Consider the following 20,112-nt stretch of genomic DNA (forward strand, 5'->3'; position numbering starts at 1 on the left):
AAGGAAACGGGGAGCAGAGGGCCGGGGTGGAGGCTGCAGGCTGCCCCCAGTCTCAAGGAATGAGCCCTTCATGGGGACTCCAGGGCTCTCGGGGGGCGGGGGGGCCCCTTCTGGGTGGCAGACAGTCACAGACCAGTCCTAACCCCGCCCCCAGTCTTAACCCCGCCCCAGTACTAGCCCCGCCCCCAACGCTAGCCCCGCCCCAGTACTAGCCCCGCCCCAGTACTAGCCCCATCCCAGATGCAGTCCTGCCCCCAGTCCTAGACCCGCCCCCAACCCTGGCCCCGCCCACCCCCATTCCTAGCCCCGCCCCAGTAATAGCCCCATCCCAGATGCAGTCCTGCCCCCAGTCCCAGCCCCGCCCCAGACCCAGCTTCGCCCCCAGTCCTAGACCCGCCCCCAACCCTGGCCCCGCCCACCCCCATTCCTAGCCCCGCCCCAGTAATAGCCCCATCCCAGATGCAGTCCTGCCCCCGACCCAGCTCCGCCCCCAGTCCTAGCCCCGCCCCCAGTTCTAGCCCCGCCTTAGCCATGTCACTATCCCTGCCCCCCCCATCCCAACCCTGCCCTTCCCCATCTCAGCTCTGACCCCAGCTCCGCCCCCACCCCCAGTCCTAGCCCTGCCCTAACCCTGCCCAAGCCCCACCCCCAGTCCCAATACCGCCCCACCCCCAGCCCCAGCCCGCCTCCAGTCCTAGTCCCGCCCCAGACCCAGTCCCACCCGCCCCACCCCAGCCCAGCCCCAGCCCCGCCCCCTGCCCCTGCCCCTGGGGTGGTGTGTCAGCGCAGAGGTGCCACTGGCTCCTCTTCCTTTGCAGGCCCCACACCAGGCCCTTCAGCAGGTCGGTTGTGATGTGTTCTTACCTGGAAGTGTCCTTGTGACAGGAAACCCCAAACCACACAAGCCGTGCCCCCGGGCTGCCCAGACCCCCCCCCCTTCCCAGCCCTGCTGGGCTAAGGCTGTCCATGCCCGTCTGTACCGGACGCAGCTGGGGCCGGCTGCTGCGGGGCCGCCTGCAGAGCCCGGGACTGAGCATCCTTCCGCCCGCCCGCTTTAGCTTCGCCCTCCCACGCCGCCGCTTCCCTGCCCTCTGCCCACATCCTGGGGGTGAGGACTGGGGGGTGGGCTCCCTGGCTCTGAGGGAAGCACAGTGCCCAGGAGTCAGGGTTTCCCTGGGCCCGGTGGCTGGAGGCTGTGCGGGCAGGTGGGGGCTGGGGACAGCCACATCCCTCCTGGGATCAGTGAGAAGGGATGTGGAGGCAGCACTTCTAGGTGGGTGCTGGGGACTGAGCCTGCGTGCTAGCCTGCACCACATCCTGACCACTACCTGCCTCGGGCTCTGGTGGCCGCAGAGCCACTGTGTGCAGTCCCTGGCACACAGAAGTGCTCTCAATATTTATTTTATTTAATTTTTTTGTTTGTTTTTGCTTTTTGGGTCACACCTGGCGATGCACAGAGGTTACTCCTGGCTCTGCACTCAGGAATTACCCCTGGCGGTGCTCAGGGGACCATATGGGATGCTGGGAATAGAACCCAGGCCGACTGCGTGCAAGGCAAATGCCCTCCCCGCTGTACTACCGCTCCAGCCCCTTTATTTAATTTTTGGTTTGGAGGCCACACCTGGCAGTGCTCAGAGCTTACTCCTGGCTCTGCACCCACGGATCACTCCTGGAGGGCTTGGGGGAGCCTATGGGATGCCAAGGATCGAGCCTGGGTCAGCTGCATGCAAGGCATGCTCCCTACCCACCGTACTATCACTCCAGCCCCCAAAGCTAAGTAAATACTTATTTATGAGAGAAAGAACAAATAGACTTGAGAACCACCTGTGCTGATAATCTACCTAAAAAAAAAAAAAAGACATTTTCCAATACTGAAGAAATCAGAGCACTGGAATGTGGCAATCATCCTAGATACGAAGCATGGGTGTTTCCAGGGACTGGCAGGTCAAAAGCACGGAGAGTTGGCAATGTGTCTGTAGGGACTGTCCATAAAACTGGCCCCGGGAAGTAAAACTAGTCTTGTAAGTGGCTCTTTTTCCAAATCACAGTCTGTCCAAGAGCCATAAAAAATAGAGACTCCACTTCAATTGCTCAGTGCCGTGGAACCCACAGCAGCAGCAGTGGAGACAGCTGAACACAACGAGGGGTTTGGGGTCTGGAGAGATCACACAGGGCGTAAGGCTTGCTTGCAGCCAACCCTGGCCTGATGCCGGGAACCTGCATGGACCCCCAAGCCCCACCAGAAGGGACCCCTGAACAGAGAGCCAGGTGTGGCTCCCACATAAGCCAACAGGAGGACGTTTTCTTTAACTAAGCACGTATCGAAATGCCCGCAATGAGAACGGCGACGAATTCCGACTCAAGATCTGCTACTTTATGAGGTGAGACACTCGCAAAGCTCTATCACTTCCGCTCTTGGGCATGCCAACAATCAACTTCCTTTTCCCTGAGCAGCAAATCTAACTGGACCGCAGGATAGAATCAGGCCCTGCTTTCATGGGTTTGGTTAAGAGCGACCCGCCTGAGCCAGAGAGAACAGCGGGCGAGGTACTTGCCTTGAAGGTGGACAACCCCAGTTCGGTCCCTGGAACCCTATACGGCTCCTGGAGCCGGGTTAAGCCCTGAGTACCATGCTCTCCCTCCTCCTGGGGGGGTAGAACAGATCCTCCTTCTGGGCTAGAGACCTCGCATTGTCTGCTGGGATGCCGGCAGTTGACCCACCAGTGCTCAGAAGGGGCGAACATCACCTTTTTTCCCCTTGCTTTTGGGCCACACTTGGCAATGCTCAGGGTTAACTCCTGGTGGTACTTGGGAACCCCAGGGGATGCCTGGGACCGAACCTGGGTCAGGCATGTGGGTGACCCTCCCCGCTGCAGTGTTCCTCCAGTCGCAGGGTGACCCCACTTTCTGCTCACTCACATACTCCTCCCTTTCGGAACAGCCTTGGGATGGGGTTCATCCCCAGCTCAGCTTCTGAGTCAGCAGAAGGATGCCAGGGGGTGGCAGGCAGGAGAAAGGGCAAGAGAGGCTGCCAGGGCTAGGAGGTTGCTGCCCCTGACCCGAACTGGGGGTGGACCTGGGTTCTCTGTTGAGCACAACAAAGGTCTTGCACCACCTCCTTTGGCTCAAACCTCTTCACCGTCTTTCAGGTACTGGATTCTGACGTTTCCTGCCGAGTTTAACTTGGATCTGGGTTTGATCCGTATGACGGAGGAATTTCGGGAAGTGGCTAGTCAGCTGGGATACGACAAACACATCAGTCTCATCGACATCTCCAGCATGTAAGAGCGGGGCAAGCCCCTTGCAGCCCTGGCGAGCCAGGTTTGGGGGAGGGGCGCTTGCAGACCCCCTGCAACCGTGTCTTGAGTGGCAGAACCAGGGTGGTGCAGCTCTTAGCTGCACCTCAGCGTCTCCCTGCAGGGAGCCCCGGGCACCGCCAGGCTGTCTCCAGGCAGCCTCAGTTCCTGCATTTGCAAAAGTTGGAGGGTTGCTTCCCTGGGGCTTCCTGAGAGCATCAGTCAGCACCAAAGGGAGCCCGCGAGAACCCTCGGACGCACTGTGTCTGCTCACGGAAGCCTGTGTCCTTGCTCTCCACCGGCCTGGGAGGACTGTGGCATCGCGTGGGGAGCAAGCCATGCCCGCCTCCAAGCAGGTGAGGCGGGTGACCTGCCCTCGTGCAGCCGGAGAAGCCCTGGCCACACTGCTCCCGAGCTCCCCTGAGAGCAGAGCCCGGACACGGGCCTGCCAGGAGCTCCCTCGGGGGCAAGCTAACGCTGCCCGCAGAGAACAGCCGAATGCCCGAAGTCCGGGCATCCATCTTGGTCATGCTCCACCGACCCAGGCATCCCTGCTGGACCCTTCCTTAAAACACATTTTTCAGGGACCGGAGCGATAGCACAGCGGGTAGGGCGTTTGCCTTGCACGCGGCCGACCCGGGTTCTATCCCCGGCATCCCATATGGTCCCCCAAGCACCGCCAGGAGTAATTCCTGAGTGCAAAGCCAGGAGTAACCCCTGAGCATCGCTGGGTGTGACCCAAAAAGCAAAAAAAAAAAAAAAAGAAAAAACAAAAAACAAAACACATTTTTCAGGAGTCAACTGTGTGTAGTCAAGGAGGCTGTTAAAAATACAGATTATCAGGGTCCGAGAAGATAACTCAATGGATGGGGGCATGCAGGTGGCCTGGGTTCAATCCCTGACAGCACATAGTCCCCCAGGCACTGCCAGGAGCCACTTCTGAGCACCTACAAAAACACAGATCATACAGATTAATACATAAATCCATATTATTTCTAATAAAAATAGATTATTATCAGGAACAATGATATTTATTATATTTATTATTACTCGTAATAATAAATATGAATATTTATTATTCCTAATAAATTAGCTTCTTTAAAAGTGAACCCTAGACTTCTGCCTTTATAACAAACTTTAAAATATACATATGTTTCTTGCTGTGAAGAGTGACTATTAGACTCTGGTGGTTTCCATGTGCCTGAATGCCACCATATATATGTTGATCAGCTGCCCCCTGTATGTCCCCAACCCTGACCTTTGTGATCCAAGCCTTGTCAGGCCCAAGCGCCAGGGAAGCAGGAGCGTCCAGTCAGAGCAAACACACCCTATCCAAAGTTCATGTTCCCTGGCCCAGGCGAGTGGATTTTCTTTAGATGGGAAGGCTGTGCTCTTGGCACCAGCTCCCGCAAGCAGGGCCAGAGCTCGAGTCAGCGGCTGCTGACAAAGCTAGGGACTCCCAGCTTGCTCACAGATGGCCCTTGTCTTTGCAGTCCTTCCTACGACTGGATGAGGCGAGTCACACAGAGGAAGAAAGTGTCCAAGAAGGGGAAGGCCTGTCTGCTGTTTGACCATCTGGAGCCCATTGAGTTGGCCGAACACCTCACTTTCCTGGAACATAAATCTTTCCGAAGGATCTCGGTAAGAGGCTGGAGGAGATTCGTCCAAGGACAACAAACCAGGCCCGACTTCTCCTGAGTTTGGTTTCCATACTCAGCGGGGCTGGCGTGCACCATTGGAAGAGAGCCCTTCATTCAAAGGAATGATCCCCTTTAACCAGGGAGAAATATTACCTTGTCTCAATTTTATGGCTCAGGAGTTATATTTTTGTGGCTATTTTCAATGCCCCCTTTTATCGGATTACAGCATGATTTTTCTGAACGTTCAGAACAGATTTAAGGACTATTTAGTCCCACTAACTTCTCCCAGGTGAACATTTGGGAGGAAATTCTGTCTAGCTTGGGATTTGGGTAACTGCCTAATTGTGTATATGGGTGTCACGAGCGAATTCTGTACTTGAAAGAGAATCCGACATCAGTCTGGTGGTTTCTTTTCCAGAAACGGAGATCCAAGGCAATTTCCCCTGATTGCTCTTGATACATTTCTTCTCTGCATCCCCCCCTCTTCCTTTTGACGGTGGTCTCTGTGCCCACCTTCTCACTCTCCACTTGCCCAGAGACTGTTTCCCCCCGAGGTTCACAGCCGGCCTGGGTCTTGGTCTCACCAGGCCCTGGGATTCACTCTTCTGCCTTCTTTTCCAAGCACATTTTTTGCTGGCCAAGAACATCCATTGGAATTGGGGATGTTGCTGAGTAATCCCAACTGGCAGGGACCTTCCTGGTCTCCTAGACAAGGCATTAAGAAGGAAGCTTCTGCACCGGGAAAGAGCTGACCTGTGTGTTCTCGATAACCTGTACCCCGACTTGTGTGTTGTGAAAGAGCTGCCTTAGGCCACTCAATGGTATCTTCTTACCCTTTCCCCGTCCCTTGGAAAACTTTTGATTCTGAGTTACAATCATTACACTTGAATGTTTATTTCTTCTTCTTAAGCATATGACGGACTGGAGTGATAGCACAGAGGGTAGGGCATTTGCCTTGCATGCAGCCAACCCAGGTTCAATTCCTCTGTCCCTCTCGGAGAGCCTGGCAAGCTACCGAGAGTATCCCACCCACATAGCAGAGCCTGGCAAGCTACCCATTGTGTATTCGATATGCCAAAAACAGTAACAACAAGTCTCACAATGGAGACGTGACTGGTGCCTGCTCAAGCAAATCGATGAGCAATGGGACGACAATGTGACAGTGCTACAGTGCTAACTGTATGACATTCTACCTCGAACTTGCCAAGTGACTAGAAATAGCATGAATGGATTTAGCGCAGGAATGTCTCATTCCCCACCCCCATGCCCACCCCCTCTGCTTTTACTCTGGTTTCCTGAGATCTGGGGGTATTTCCAGAAACCGGTAGTTTAGCAACTGACCCAAGTGGATCACTGGATAACTGGAATGTGGTCTGGATGCCTCCTCGTCCCTCATACAGTCTACATGTGCTGGTGATGCAGACCCTTGTGTCCAGTGTAGGTGAGGGCAGGGACACGCAGCAAAGAACCATGTGGAAGGTGCCAGTTGGTCCAAATTAGCGGGGCGCCACTATAACCAGGAAATGCAAGAACTCGTTAGGTTGTCGAGAAGCAACACTTCCCTTCCTGCATGCGACTTTCAGACTTCTGATTTTGCAAAGACTCCATTATGACTCAGTCTCTGCGTCTTCCTCGGCCAGTTCACGGATTACCAAAGCTACGTCATCCACGGCTGCCTGGACAACAACCCGACCTTAGAGCGGTCCATCGCTTTGTTTAATGGGATCTCCAAGTGGGTGCAGCTGATGGTGCTCAGCAAACCCACCCCCCAGCAAAGGGCAGAAGTCATCACCAAGTTCATCAACGTTGCCAAGGTATGCCTGGGTACTGAACTGGGCTTCTCAAAGGACTGGTTCAACTGGGTGCTTAATTCAACTCTATTGGGGAAAGTCCATGAAGAAGTCTGGGGTTTATAGTGTTGCGGTATCAGACAACACTATACCTCTTTATAGCTTTTATGATCTAATTGAAAGTTTATTTAATAATAAATATTAATAATAATAGTAAAAATAATTACTCAACAATTATTTATTTCACAAAGTTTACCTCTTTACGGTGACCTCTTTATAGCTGTCTCAGAGATCACAATGAAGAAATCATGATGCTTTCGTGCAAAGAGCCTGAGCTTGAACAGCAATACTTAGATAAGCACTCAATATTGAGATTTTTCTTTTAAAAAATTATTTTATTTATTTTATTTTTGCTTTTTGGGTCACATCTGGCGATGTTCAGGGGTTCTTCCTGATTCTGCACTTGGGAATTACTCCTGGTGGTGCTTGGGGGATCATATGGGATACCGGGGATTGAACCTGGGTCGGCCGCGTGCAAGGCAAATGCCTCCGCTCCGGCCCTAGTTACTGGGTTCTTGTCTCGCCTCGCAGAAAGGAATTTCAGGAGTAGGCAAGCAGTGAAATAAATCAATTTTTTTGGAGGGTTTCTGGAGGTGTGGAGGGGGAGGGCATGAAAGAGAGAATGGGCAAGTGCCCTCCCTGCTAGATTATCACTCTGGCCCCAACATTGAGATTGTTCTATAACTCTGTTGGCATGTTTTCAATGATTTCCACTAATACTTCATTTTAATTTGATTTTTTCCCCTGTATTCCATTAAAATTTTCCAGACTTACGCTTTTTTTTTTTTGTTTTTTTAAACTGTACATGTCTTTGTCAATAATCCAGCAGGGTCAGAATGATTCGCAAATCCTGACAGGGTCCTGACATTTCTTGTTGCAGAAGCTCCTTCAGCTCAAGAACTTTAACACCCTCATGGCCGTGGTGGGAGGCCTGAGCCACAGCTCCATCTCTCGCCTCAAGGAGACGCATTCCCACCTTTCCTCAGAGGTGACAAAGGTCAGTGGCGTGGGGCCTCATCCCAAGCAGCATGTCCACGGGTCAGTGGTTGAGGGGCTGCCTGCTAACAGATGCCACGCAGCGGGGAGATGCTTCCCTGTGGGCCGTGCGGAGGTTCTTGGGGTACGGCAGCTTGAGAACAGAGAGAGCTGTGCCCACTGGAACAGTTAGGCTGGGGGGGGGGCGGTGTTAGACGCCCACCAACAAGCCTTGGGAGGACCAGGGAGATAGTTCAGCGGGTAAGGCGCCTGCCTTGCACGCAGTTGACCTAGGTTTGCTCCCTGGTACCACAGAAGATTTCCTGAGCCATCACAGAGCCAGGAGGAAGCCCTGGACATCACCAGGCGGGCGCCAAACAAACCTGGAAAGCTTTGCCACGCCAGTAATGTCGCAGGATCTCACCTCTGGTGCCTACAGTGTGCTAGGCGTGGTGATGTGATATCTCAGGGGTCCAGGTGAATAAACGAAGCCGGGGCCAGTGGCTGCCTCCAGGGCACTGTGATGGACCCGCAGGAGACACAGCGTAGAGGGACAGTGTATGGCAAGGACTCCCAGTGCAGCCGATACTCTGTCATTTCCCAAACTGAACTGTCCCGCCATAGTTATTTCCAGCAAAAAGCAGCATTTCACCCTGATGGGAAGTGTCTGCCCGGCGCGTGGCTCTGCACGTTTGCTGGGTGGGTGCGGACACTGTCGAGGAGGCGGGGGAATGAGCCCTGGGGCTGACTGCGCAGTGAGGAAAGGGATCATCTCACAGACCCGGCCGGCCCAGCTCCAGGCACGGTCTGACCCAGGCGCTGGCTCGGTTCTTCTGCCTTCCTCGGTACCAGGGAAATGGAGTTTCCCTGTTCATGAGAGTCAGGTATCGGGAAAGTCTCCCTCTTTGGCCCTGCTGCCCTGGAATTAAAGAGCCCCACGGCTCTGGCTGGCATCGCCGGTCCCGCGCCTTCCCCTGAACCCAGAGCAGCTGCCGGACGGTTGCAGGCAGTGCCTGGCTCCTCACAAACCCCAGGGAGGGGGCTGCTCAACGGCCCATCTGGGCCCAGCCCGGGCCTGGGGGTGGAAACTGCTCCCTCTGAGTGAGAGAACGCTTTGGGGGAGGCGGGGATCAGCACCATCAGCACAGTCCTGTTGTGGCGGGACCCCAGCCGTAGTGTAACTTACCCCTGTAAGGCGGAGCAAGCAAGCCGCAGACCCTCCACCCTGCGCTCCAACGCTGCACCCATTCCAAGGAGGGGGGGTTCAGCTTCCCCAAGTCTCGTCGCCTCTCAGCCTTGTACCAAAGCGCAAAACAAATGTTGTGAAGAATAAAGAATCCAGCCGAGACTCCTAAAGGCTTAGAACTCCTCGTGTGCCTTCAGAAATGACTTCTCCAAATACTTTTTAATTTTAATTTTATTTTACTGGATCACCGTGAGAGAGTTACAAGCTTTCATGTTTGAGTTTCAATCTCACAATGCTCAAACACCCATCCCTCCACCAGTGCTCATTCCCCACTACCAACATCCCCAGTATACCCCCCCACCCTTTCCACCCTCCCCCTGCCTCCCTGGCAGACAATCTCCCCCATACTCTCTCTACTTTGGGGCATCATGGTTTGCAACACAGACACTGAGAGGCCATCATGGTTGGTCCATTATCTGCTTTAGTCACACATCTCCCATCCCGACCGATCCCTCCAACCATCACTGTCTTAGTGACCCCTTCTCCACCCCTGCTCACGAGGCAGGCTGCCAACTAGACTCTTCCAAACTCTTTTTCCAGGAAAGAAGCTGAGACCCGCAGGTGCAGTGACTGTTTAGTCACTGGCGGGGCCCGAGGCCTCACGGCTCTGCTACCACTTCGCGTGACTTCTCTCACCCCTTGTTGTTCCCAAGTCACTGACAGGGAATTTCTCTTTTGCCACTTCTTGGAACACGTCGGAGCATTTCAAACACCACATTCTTGAACATCGGGCCACATGTGCGTGTGTTTGTCGATGGCAACAGTCCCATGAGTCACTAAATATTTACCCATCCGTGATGTTGTTTAATATCCCAGCATCCCCGAGAGCTAAGCGGAGTGTGTTTCCGGCCCGGGCTGGGACACAGCAACCTTCCCTCCTTGTCCCTGTTTCGTGTCCGCCCGCTGTGACCACGGGCTCCGCAGCTGCTCTCCACAGCCAAGGAATTTCCTAACCACACGCCCGGGGGGTGGACAGGCGGGAATGTGCCCCCAAAACGCCCCTTTCCCGTCTGTTCCCAGAGCTGGAACGAGATGACAGAGCTGGTCTCTTCCAACGGCAACTACTGCAACTACCGCAAGGCCTTCGCAGACTGCGACGGCTTCAAGATCCCCATCCTCGGCGTCCACCTGAAGGACCTGATCGCCGTCCACGTCATCTTCCCCGACTGGACGGAGGAGAACAAGGTGAACGTGGTGAAAATGCACCAGCTCTCCGTCACCTTGAGTGAGCTGGTGTCCATGCAGAATGCCTCTCACCACCTCGAGCCCAACATGGACCTCATCAACCTGCTCACGGTCAGTCCTGGGGTACGCCCAACCCCCCCACACACACCCCACGGCCATGCTCAGAGCTGGCCTCACCCCTGCCACCCACGCAGATGGCGCCTTGCAGCTACGCTGAGGTTAATTCGGTCCTTGCGGCTAGGGAGAAGTCCACGGGGAGGGAAGCCCCAGGCCCGCAAGCAGCAGTCTTGGGAGAAAGCAGAGGAGCCAGACGGCGCCCGCAGCCCTGGGCCTGGCGCCCCGCACCCCCGCACCCCTGCACCTCCCTGCCTCTCTGTCTCCCCGCCGCCTTGCACAGATCAGACCTGCCTGCCCTCTCTCAGCACCCACGTCCCCTCCCTGAGCCCTCCAGGGGGCCCCAGCCTGGCCTGGGGGTCCCCTCCAGACTGTTGCTGCAGGCACCCCACCCTGGCTCAGCCCCTGCGTCTGCGCGGCCCACCCTGCAGCTGCTCCCTGCTGCCTCCCGGTCCCCGTGCTGGCTTGGAAACTCGCTTCTCGGCCCACTCCCGGGTCACACTCCAGGGCCTCTCTGTCCAGAGCACCGTCTCGTCTCGTGCTTTCTACTTCCAGTAGAGTGTGTGTGTGTGTGTGTGTGTGTGTGTGTGTGTGTGTGTGTGTGTGTGTGTGTGTGTGTGTGTGTGTGTGTGTGTAGGGGGGTGTGTTTGGCCTTGAACCGCCCCCTCCTCCCCCAACCATGCCTTATAGTGCCGCATCTCCTGGCACTGCCCAGGCTGCCGGCCACCTGGACGAGCTCGGCAGAGGGCCCGGGAGTGACCACCAGGGGCCGTGGGGCTCGCACGGGACTGACTCCCCCCGATCCCACGTGGCGGTGTGTGGTGGCGGGTGCTTGCCCTCAGAGCGCGCGGGTCAGGGACCATCCCCAGGGGCTGCATCTGGCAGGGCGCAGCTTGGGCAGCCCCTCTGGCCCTCGCTAACCGCAGAGGGTCAGCTCGCCCCCCCCCGGGGCATCTGCCCTGCCACCTCGGAAACCTGGTGGCCGCACTGGCTGGATGAGCTTCCTTTGTGGTCCAGGAGCCCCGAGAGCCGTCTGCAGCCCCCAGAGTGCAGAGCGGCCCACCCCCTGCAACGGCCCCACGGAGCCCACGTGTGGTTCCCGGACCTTCTCCCGCGTTCCTAGAACCCGGGGTTGTTTACCAGAGAGCAGAGCCCAGGGCAGTGTGCTCTCGGCAGGAAGCAGAAGTCCCCCCACCCCGCCCCCAGAGCCCGTCCCTTGGGGCCTGAGTTTGTGTAGCAAATAGTAAACACGCAGACATGCCCGCCAGGGGCTGGGGGCACCCGGTCCAGACACCTGCGAGGCTTCATCATCTGTCATGTAAATCGGTTTCCACAAATAAGTAACAGAGTCGTACCCCCAAACGGGCTGCAAACCACAGCCACAGGTGACGTCTGCCACCCGACTCGGGGGCTGCTTGGCCTCGGGGCCCGTCCAGCCGTCTCCAGCCAGGCAGGGAAGTGGCGGTGAGGGAGAGAGCAGCCAGCCGGCGCCTAGGGAAATATGAAAGGGTTTGGGGAGACAGTGGGGAGATGCAAGGCTGGCTCCTTCTGGTGCTGGGAAAGAGATAAAAGAGGAAAAGGCTGGGCCAGAGGAGGGGGAGGAGAGGAGAGAGAGAGGAGAGAGAGGAAGAGAGAAGAGAGAAAGGGAGAGAGAGGAGAGAGAGAAAGATGAGAGAGAGGAGAGAGAGGAGAGAGAGGAAGAGAGGAGAGGGAGAGAGGATAGAGAGAAAGAAAGGAGAGGAGAGAGGGAGAGAGAAAGATGAGAGAGAGGAGACAGGGAGAGTGAGTGGGGCAGGGAGCGAGAAGGAGAGGAGAGAGAAGAGAGAGAGACAGAGGGAGAGAGGGAGAGAGAAGAGAGAATGAGAGGAGAGACAGGAGACAGGGAGAGGGAGAGAGAGGGAGTGACGGGAGTGAGAGAGGGAGAGAGGGAGAGCTCGGCAGAGAGACAGAGGAGAGGAAGGAGGGGAGCGAGAGCAGCGGCCTCGTGCTTGCCCTGCGTGCGCCTCACACTGGCCCACCCCACCCCAGCACCAACCAGGGCCCCCGCACCCCCGAAGAGCCGCCCCAGCACCCCAGGGTCACACCCCCAAACTGAAGAAAGGGAACAGGCCAGTCACCCTGGGGTGCCCCGCCTGCTGTTAAAGGACCTTGGTGCCTTGGTGTGCACGGGCCAGAGTGCTCGGGGCGGGGGCGTTTTCTTCCCAGCTCAGACCCCCGCCCAGCCCCCCACCCCGGCTCTCTCCTCCCCTTGACACTCGGCCCCGCGTGTCCCCAGAAAGGGCCCCTTCCAGCCTCCCTTGTACGACTCTGATGGGCTCCGGGCTGAGCCTTGGAGAAGGGGGCCCCGGGGCCCCAGCACAGGGCAGCCTGGGCCCCAGATAGCCTCGGCCCCGCTCTCTCCCGCAGGCAGGGCAGCCCTCGCCCTGGGTATCGGTGGGGGCCGCCGCTCCCTCGGGGGCCAGGGAGGACCCACGGGGCACCCGGGGGCGTTCTCCAAAGCAGGCCTGCTAGACTCGCCGCAGACGCTGGTGAGGCCTTCCAGGAGTGTCCGCGGGCACAGTCCCGGGACAGGACTCAAACCCAGGCCCAGACGCCGCGAGCCCGCTCTGAGCAAGGCCCTGGTCGGCCCTGATGGGCCCGTTCCCGTCCTCAGCAGGTGCTCACGGGTGCCCCGGAGTCAGGCCTGGTGGTGGTCGGGGGTTGGGGGGGCACACCAGACCGCCCTGCCCCTCACTGCAGGCACCAGGCACCAGGGCCGCTCGAGTTTAGCTAACTCTGGTTCAGCCCTCAGCACCCCGAGTGTCCCCGAGCACAGAGCCAGGAGTAAGCCCTGAGCACCACCGCCGGGTATGACCCAAACAAACAACCGGCCCTCAGGAAAACACCCAGCCCGTAAGAGACTAGGGCACAGAGTTCATAAGGGAACAGCAAAGGACACACGCGCACGCCCTGCGCAGACCCCCCTCCTGCAGGCCCCCGGGGCTGGGCTCAGTGAGCCCTGCAGATACTCCTGATGCGTCTCAGAGTACTAGCACTCTCCTCCCTCTCCCTCTCCCTCTCCCTCTCCCTCTCTCTCCCCCTCTCTACCCTCTCTCTCCCTCTCCCCCCCTCCCCAATGATGCAGAGAGGAAGGGTCAGCTACAGAACAAAGGCTGTGAGTCAGGAACTCTAGGACGTGCCATTGGAGGGGTGGGAGTGCTCCCACGCAGTGCTCAGGAGACCCCGGGGACCCTCCCCGTGACGGATCCAACCAGGCGGTTGGTAAATGCACATGCAGAGGCCTGAGGACGAGGTGCTGCTTGGAACCGCCTGGGTGGCTCCGGTGGTGCTGTGTGACCTTGAGGGCGGCAGTGCTGACCTCGCTGTGCCTGCGCCCTCTCGGCCCTGGTGGGCCGTCGTCACCCAGGCACCCGGAGCCCTAGAACAGCACGGAGCCGGGAGGGACGAAGGCCGCCCACAGGCGGGCGGGGCCTGGGGGATCCCCTTCCCGGGCGGGGCTGGGGGCCCCCTGACTGGGGGAGCTTTCGGAGCCCGGTTTCTGTTTTCAGGCCCTGTGAGCGGGTTGGAGTCGGGTCTCACGGGGCCTGAAAGCAGACGCCGATGTGAGCGAGTCGGGCTCTGCCCGGGTATTTTTAACCCCACCCTGTTACTTTTACCCTGCCCGCCTATGCAAATAGCTGGAAAGCCCCTGGCCGGTCACAGCCTCCTCAGAGAAGCAAAGACGTTGCGAAGGGGGCCTGGAGGGGCGCCAGGGCCAGGTGCGGCCGCTGGCCCCTCAGCCACAGGGACGATCCCAGGCGCCCTGACAGGGGCGCGGCCGGGCACCCACTGGAAGGGCCGCACTCCAGCTTTTTAGGAGCGACCGGCTTCCCCCTAGGTGGGACTCGCGGCGCAGGCTGGCGGGGAAGCCGGGAGCTGGACAGAGGGTCCGGGCCTTCGGGATGAGCACCGCGGCCTGGCCTGCTCGCCCGACGGCTCCCGTCGGCCCTGGCTGGGGACGGGCCCAGGGAAGCTGGGGAGAGGGTCGCCTGGAAAGCGCCGGAGCATGTGTGCGAGAGCTGCCCGGCCGGCCGGCACCCACGCTCCCCCGGAGCTGCTTTTTTTTTTTTTTTTTTTAATTTTTTTATTTTATAAAGTAGTTCACAATATTTGGTTCCATCCAATGTTCCAACACCAACCCCACCACCATGGCACCTTCCCACCACCATATTTCGGATGTTTCCATCCCGAACCCCAATCTCTGCCCCAAAGCAGAACCGAAATAATGTGTTTTGTGTTGTTTGTTAGGGACTGGAGTGACAGCACAGCGGGTAGGGCGTTTGCCTTTGCACGTGGCCGACCAGGCTTCGATTCCTTCATTCCTCTCGGAGAGCCGGGCAAGCTACCGAGAGTGTCCCGCCTACGTGGCAGAGCCTGGCAAGCTCCCCATGGCATACTAGATATGCCAAAAACAGTATCAACAAGTCTCACAATGGAGACGTTATTGATGCCCACTCTAGCAAATTGATGAACAACCAGACGATAGTGCTACGTTGTTTGTTATGAAAACATGTTGAGAATGCTACAAAAAAGTCTCCTGAGAGGAAAGAGTGTGAGGACTGTTGTATTTCACCAGGGGCTATTAGACCTTGCTATAAGAGATCACTAACATGTTGTTAAAGGTTGAGCCTTGCGTGTTTTTAATATACATCACCGTATCACTGTCATCCAGTTGTTCATCAATTTACTCAAGCAGGCACCAGTAAGGTCTCCATTCGTCCCAGTCCTGAGATTTTGGCAGTCTCTCCTTACTCATCTTTCCCAACGCTGCCGTAGTGGAGGCTCTTTCAGGGTCAGGGGAATGAACTCCGTTATTGTTACTGTTTTTGGCGTATCAAATACGCCACAGGTAGCTTGCCAGGCTCTGCCGTAAAAAAATGTGTATTTCCCTCTAAGATTGGTTGCCTTCTATTTTGGACCCTGTCAAATGTGGTGCAGTAATCCTGGAATATGGGTAGAGTATGTGGTTTGAAGTATTGCGTGGCCGCAAATGTGGTTGCGCAGTCCAGGAATAGATGCACTTGTGGGTGAGGCTCGGCCCAAGCGTGTGGAGAGCAGCCGTGAGCATGACAGTGGCTGAATTGTGGAAGTTTTCGGCTGCCGGCGCTGGGTGTCTTGGGGTGGGGAGGGTCTCACCTGCCCCCCTCTGGGGTGCCCTGAGTGAGACAGCCTGGTGCGGGGTCTGGTGGCATGGTTTCAGTGCGCGTCACGGGAGCTGCTTCTGGGGAGGGCTGTGTCCACACTTTGTAGGACGGAGGTGGACTTGGATTTCCGGTGGAGGTCTGGTCACTGCCATTGCTCTGCCCGTGAGGCCAGCCCCAGCCACCACTGTGCCTCGTCCCCCGAGGCCAGGTGAGCCCAGGAAGCACCGGCATTAGGCCGGGCCAGGTAGAAAGTGGCCTGTGGCCTGCACGCAGGGCGGGGGCCACAGAACAGCGGCAGCCGCCACCCTCAGCAGAGCGGTTTGACGTGTCCCCAGGGAACCCTAAAGCGTTTGGTTAGCACAGGACTCGGCGAGGTGGAGGACACGGCTGGCCCGTGTGAGGCCTGGCAGCCTCCCCAGGAGAGAACAGCGTGGCCCTGAGGTCACAGCGCTGAGTCCGTGGAGGCCGGGGCACCCCATGGTCAATCCCACCTGCCCACCTGCCCCCTGGATAATCCCTCGGGCTCTTGGGACAAGGAAGCTGCCCCCCACCCCACTTGGCCTGTGGGTCTGATGCTGATACTGCCATGTCCCGGGAAGGGAGTCTCGCTCGCTTGCTGACCAGACCAGACGCGAGGACGCAAACGCAAGGCTCTCTATTGCTAGCTCGCGCCAGGGCCCGAGTCTCGCTAACGCAGCGGAGTCTTGCCGAGGACCCTGACTCCGAATCCTGAGCAGCTCATATAGGGTTTGGTTCCATAACAGCATTTCCCCAGGAAGTGACAGTATGTTTCCGGTTTTGGTCCCAGTCCTGGCCAGTGACTCCAGGGACTGACAGTATGTTTCCAATTCTTGGGCCCAGTCCTGGCTGCCTCGCCTGCCCCTGCCCCTGGCCCCTATTCTGTAGGCCCAGGGTCTGTCTGTCTGCCCAGGGCGATATTGTTCTCTGAGAAGTCGGGACTTTCTGACAGGGGAAAATGAAACTCAGGCCTGCTGGGTGTCAGCCTCATTTTAGGCATCTACTTTGTGCTGTAACCCTCCAGGTCCCTTCGCTCGGCTGAGTCCAGAACATAAAGCCACGCAATAAAGCCTGCAAACTCCAGGGTTCTTGTGGATTAACTTTACATATTATTATTTTAAATTCTTTTATTTATTTATTTTGCTTGTTTTTGGCTTTTTGGGTCACACCTGGCAATACTCAGGGGCTACTCCTGGCTCTGCCCTCAGGAATTACTCCTGGCGGTGCTCGGGGGACTGTATGGGATGCTGGGGATTGAACCCAGGTCGGCCGCTTGCAAGGCAAATGCCCTCCCCATGGTTCTTATGGATTCTGATGGCCATCCCAATGGGCTGGGGCAGGCTTTTCTTCTTTAAATTTCATTTTCCACTTCTGCCTACCTCCTATCATGCTACCTTTGCTCAAATTATGAGACAAACGTTGAAGAGTTTGGAAAACATTTTAGCCATGTTGTTGAGTAAAAGGATGAAACAATCCAGTAATCCTCCCTCCCTCTGTTCTGGAATAGCTCTCGCTGGACCTCTACCACACGGAAGATGATATCTACAAGCTGTCACTGGTGCTGGAACCAAGGAATTCCAAATCGGTAAGTCCTGCTCTCTCAGACTCGTGGCCAACACCAATATTTGTCACCCAGACTCACTGTCCATTGAAGAGGTGGTTTGTGATCTCAAGACGGAGAAGTTCTTCCACACTCTGGTATTTCTGTTTTACCAGGGAAAGAGTTTAGCCCTGAGAATTAGTTTCCTCCCTCACAGGCTACTAAAGCTCATTTTCTGAAATTCCTATTTTTTTTTTGTCTCCCATATGCTTTTTCCCCTCTAAGATGCTGAGAAGTCACCCACATATCACTATATCACTGTCATCCCGTTGTTCATCGATTTGCTCAAGTGGGCACCAGTAACATCTCCACTCATCCCTATCGCATACTAGTGTAGCCCGATGGCATACTGGGGGCTCTTTCAGGGTGAGGGGAATGAGAAGCATCGTTGTTGCTGTTTTTGGCATATCTAGTACGCCACGGGTAGCTTGCTAGGCTCTGCCGTGCGGGCGGGATACTATCAGTAGCTTGCCGGGCTCTCCGAGAGGGATGGAGGCTTTGAGGGCAGCCTCTAATCACCTTTACAGGTGTTCCCAGTCTACCGAATGTAAGCTTTTGGTCGACTGGCATGTTGTCACGATCTGCACACTGACAAACACGCACCTGCCTGCGTCTCTGGGCAGCACCTGGGACATCTATGACCTCAGGTTGATCTCCTTGAGGTTGATGGAGTGCGCCCGGACCTACATTTAGGACCAAAAATAATTTTTGTTTGTTTTGGGGACCACACCTGGTGACACTCAGGGGTTACTCCTGGCTCTGCACCCCAGAATCACTCCTGCCGGTGCTCAGAGAACCATGTGGGGATCCAACCCGGGTCGGCTACGGGCCAGGCAGGAACCTTATCCACTGTGCTATCACTCTGCCCCCCAATTTTTTTTAAAGGAAGAATAACTCATCAAAAATAATTAGACCCTTTTTCCAGGCTTTAAGCCTCTCCACTGAGGGCCGGAGCAATGGGACAGCAGGTTGGGCGCTTCCCTTGCATGCAGTTGACTTGGGTTTGAGCCCCAGCAGGCCAGGGCGTCCCAGAGTCCTGCCGGGAGTAAGCCCTGGACACTGGTGGGTGTGACCCCAAACCCAAAGTAAACCCCTGCATTAGGCAGAAAACTAGCCCAGCTATTTCCAGATGCCCGAGCATCATTCCCACATCTCCGTACCGAGGGGACTTCCCATATTTCAGTCTCACACAGCACCGGGGACTGGGTCTGAGTCGGAAACAGAGAGAACTGACCTCTCGCTGCGTTCCAGCTGCACAGCTCGTTAGCTTTAGCAAGGGGACCGGAGCCAGAAAGGTTTTGCACTGGTGAGAAGCAAAAATATAGCGAATGATGAATTTGAAATTGGCCGTGAGACTGAGATTTGCAGGAGGGGCAAACGCTGTTCGTGCGACTCTGATCCCAGCGTCCTTTACTTCTGCACATCTTCTAAAAGCATACCACCCCCTCCCCCTTAGCAGCTGAACGCGGCCCACCGACGATCCCGCAGCCCCCAGGGTGGGCGTCTGGGAGCCCACGGTTCAGGGAAGGGCAGGGCAGGGGGGCCACTCTGGCGCCAGGGAAACTCGAGCTTGCATGTGCCATTTGACCTGGTAGCTTCTGCTCTGAGGAGAGTGTGCAAAGGCTATGGGTGTGCCCTGAATGTGAGTGTGAGTGTGCACGTGTGTGTGTGTGGGGGGGATCCTGGGGGGTTGACTGTCGGCGGGTGGGGGTTGTCTGCTGAGTAGTCTGTGAGCAACTGGATGTGCGTATATTGTGTCTGTGCGTGTGGGTATTGGGGCTGCGGCGTGGGTGTGCGGGGGGGGGGGCTGTGTGTGATGTGGGTTGAGTGTGAGCATCTGCTGACAGCAGGGAACGCTGGCTCGTGCCCCTTGCTCACGGGACACCAGCAATACCCTCCACACAACACTGGCCGGGGCTGACTCCTCAGTGGCCCCTCAGCGCCTCTTGCCACATGCACACACCCTGGTTCATTACCCAACCCTGGTGCCAGCAAAACTCCTGCCACTGCCGGCATGCCCAGGCCTCCTGGCCGCTCCCCCAGGAACTGTTTCCCACCTGAGCGGTGACCACATGGTATACGTCTCCCCACCCCCCTGCACAATTCATGGCCAACCCGCGGAGAAAGGGAATTCACGAAAGGCCGCAGAGGCGTAATACCCAGCCACAGGGAGAAGCGGTTCAAGTCCACGCTGCCTGACGCACCCCTAACGCCACAGACGGAGGAACCAGGGAGCTGCCGAGCATATGCCAACCCGTCTGTGGTTTGTTCTCTGGGCCTCCCTCGTGGCGAGGGCACTGGGACAAGATTTCCTGGCAGAACGGGAGGAGCAGTCGTCCTTATTCGCCAGTTAAACAATACCATTGTCGGCCTTGCCTCTTACACGGTTCCCTGAGAACTGCCTGCCACGGCCCCTGAGCACCGTCAGGGGCAGCCCCCAGCTCCAGCAGGGGTGGCCCAAGGCTCCCGAACCTTCTAAACATAAAATAAGCCGCCCGGCTCTCTGTTCAACCATGCAGTCACCGAAGATGCGTTTCATCACCAGCTAGGTTGCGTTGGCAAAAGGCACCCGGTGTAGGATCGCGAGAGCGCAGACGACTGCCTTAACTGCCAATGAGCCCACCGTGCCCGTCCCCCTTGCTGGAGGCCGCAGGCAAGCGTGAACTCTGTTTTGTGCCCACAGCCTACCTCCCCGACAACGCCCACCAAGCCCGTGGTGCCCCTGGATTGGGCGTCAGGAGTGATGCCGAAGCCAGACCCCACGGTCATCAACAAGCATATCAGGAAGTTAGTGGAGGTAAGTGGTGGAGAAGATGGAGAGAGCCCTTTCTCTTTCCAGAGTATTCTGTGGTCGTGTCGGAATGCGATGTTGCTCGGCCTCTTGCGAGCAGGAGAGGCTGAGCAGACACTGAGCCCTGCCTGGCCCTGGCCGCAGGGGAGGAATCTTCTCGAAAGACCCTTCCCCTTTCTGTCAGTGTGCCCTCACTGACCCACACGCATAGCAG

General features: G+C 56.9%; 1 protein-coding gene across 3 annotated transcripts in view; it reads left to right on the top strand.

Moving 5' to 3' along the window:
• Positions 1-20,112, top strand: part of RASGRP3 (RAS guanyl releasing protein 3) — an 81,617-nt gene that overhangs the window by 51,794 nt on the left and 9,711 nt on the right. For 2 of the 3 annotated variants that reach the window (XM_055121705.1, XM_055121706.1), the window contains exons 4-11: positions 2,319-2,381; positions 3,150-3,281; positions 4,790-4,937; positions 6,577-6,750; positions 7,667-7,783; positions 10,028-10,303; positions 17,015-17,092; positions 19,791-19,904. In XM_055121705.1, coding sequence (XP_054977680.1) covers positions 2,319-2,381; positions 3,150-3,281; positions 4,790-4,937; positions 6,577-6,750; positions 7,667-7,783; positions 10,028-10,303; positions 17,015-17,092; positions 19,791-19,904 — 1,102 coding nt within the window. The remainder of the gene's footprint in view (positions 1-2,318; positions 2,382-3,149; positions 3,282-4,789; positions 4,938-6,576; positions 6,751-7,666; positions 7,784-10,027; positions 10,304-17,014; positions 17,093-19,790; positions 19,905-20,112) is intronic. The other variant, XM_055121707.1, reaches the window with a different exon arrangement.

Source organism: Sorex araneus, chromosome X (assembly GCF_027595985.1).
Source record: "Sorex araneus isolate mSorAra2 chromosome X, mSorAra2.pri, whole genome shotgun sequence".
In the NCBI taxonomy this organism is placed as follows: domain Eukaryota; kingdom Metazoa; phylum Chordata; class Mammalia; order Eulipotyphla; family Soricidae; genus Sorex; species Sorex araneus.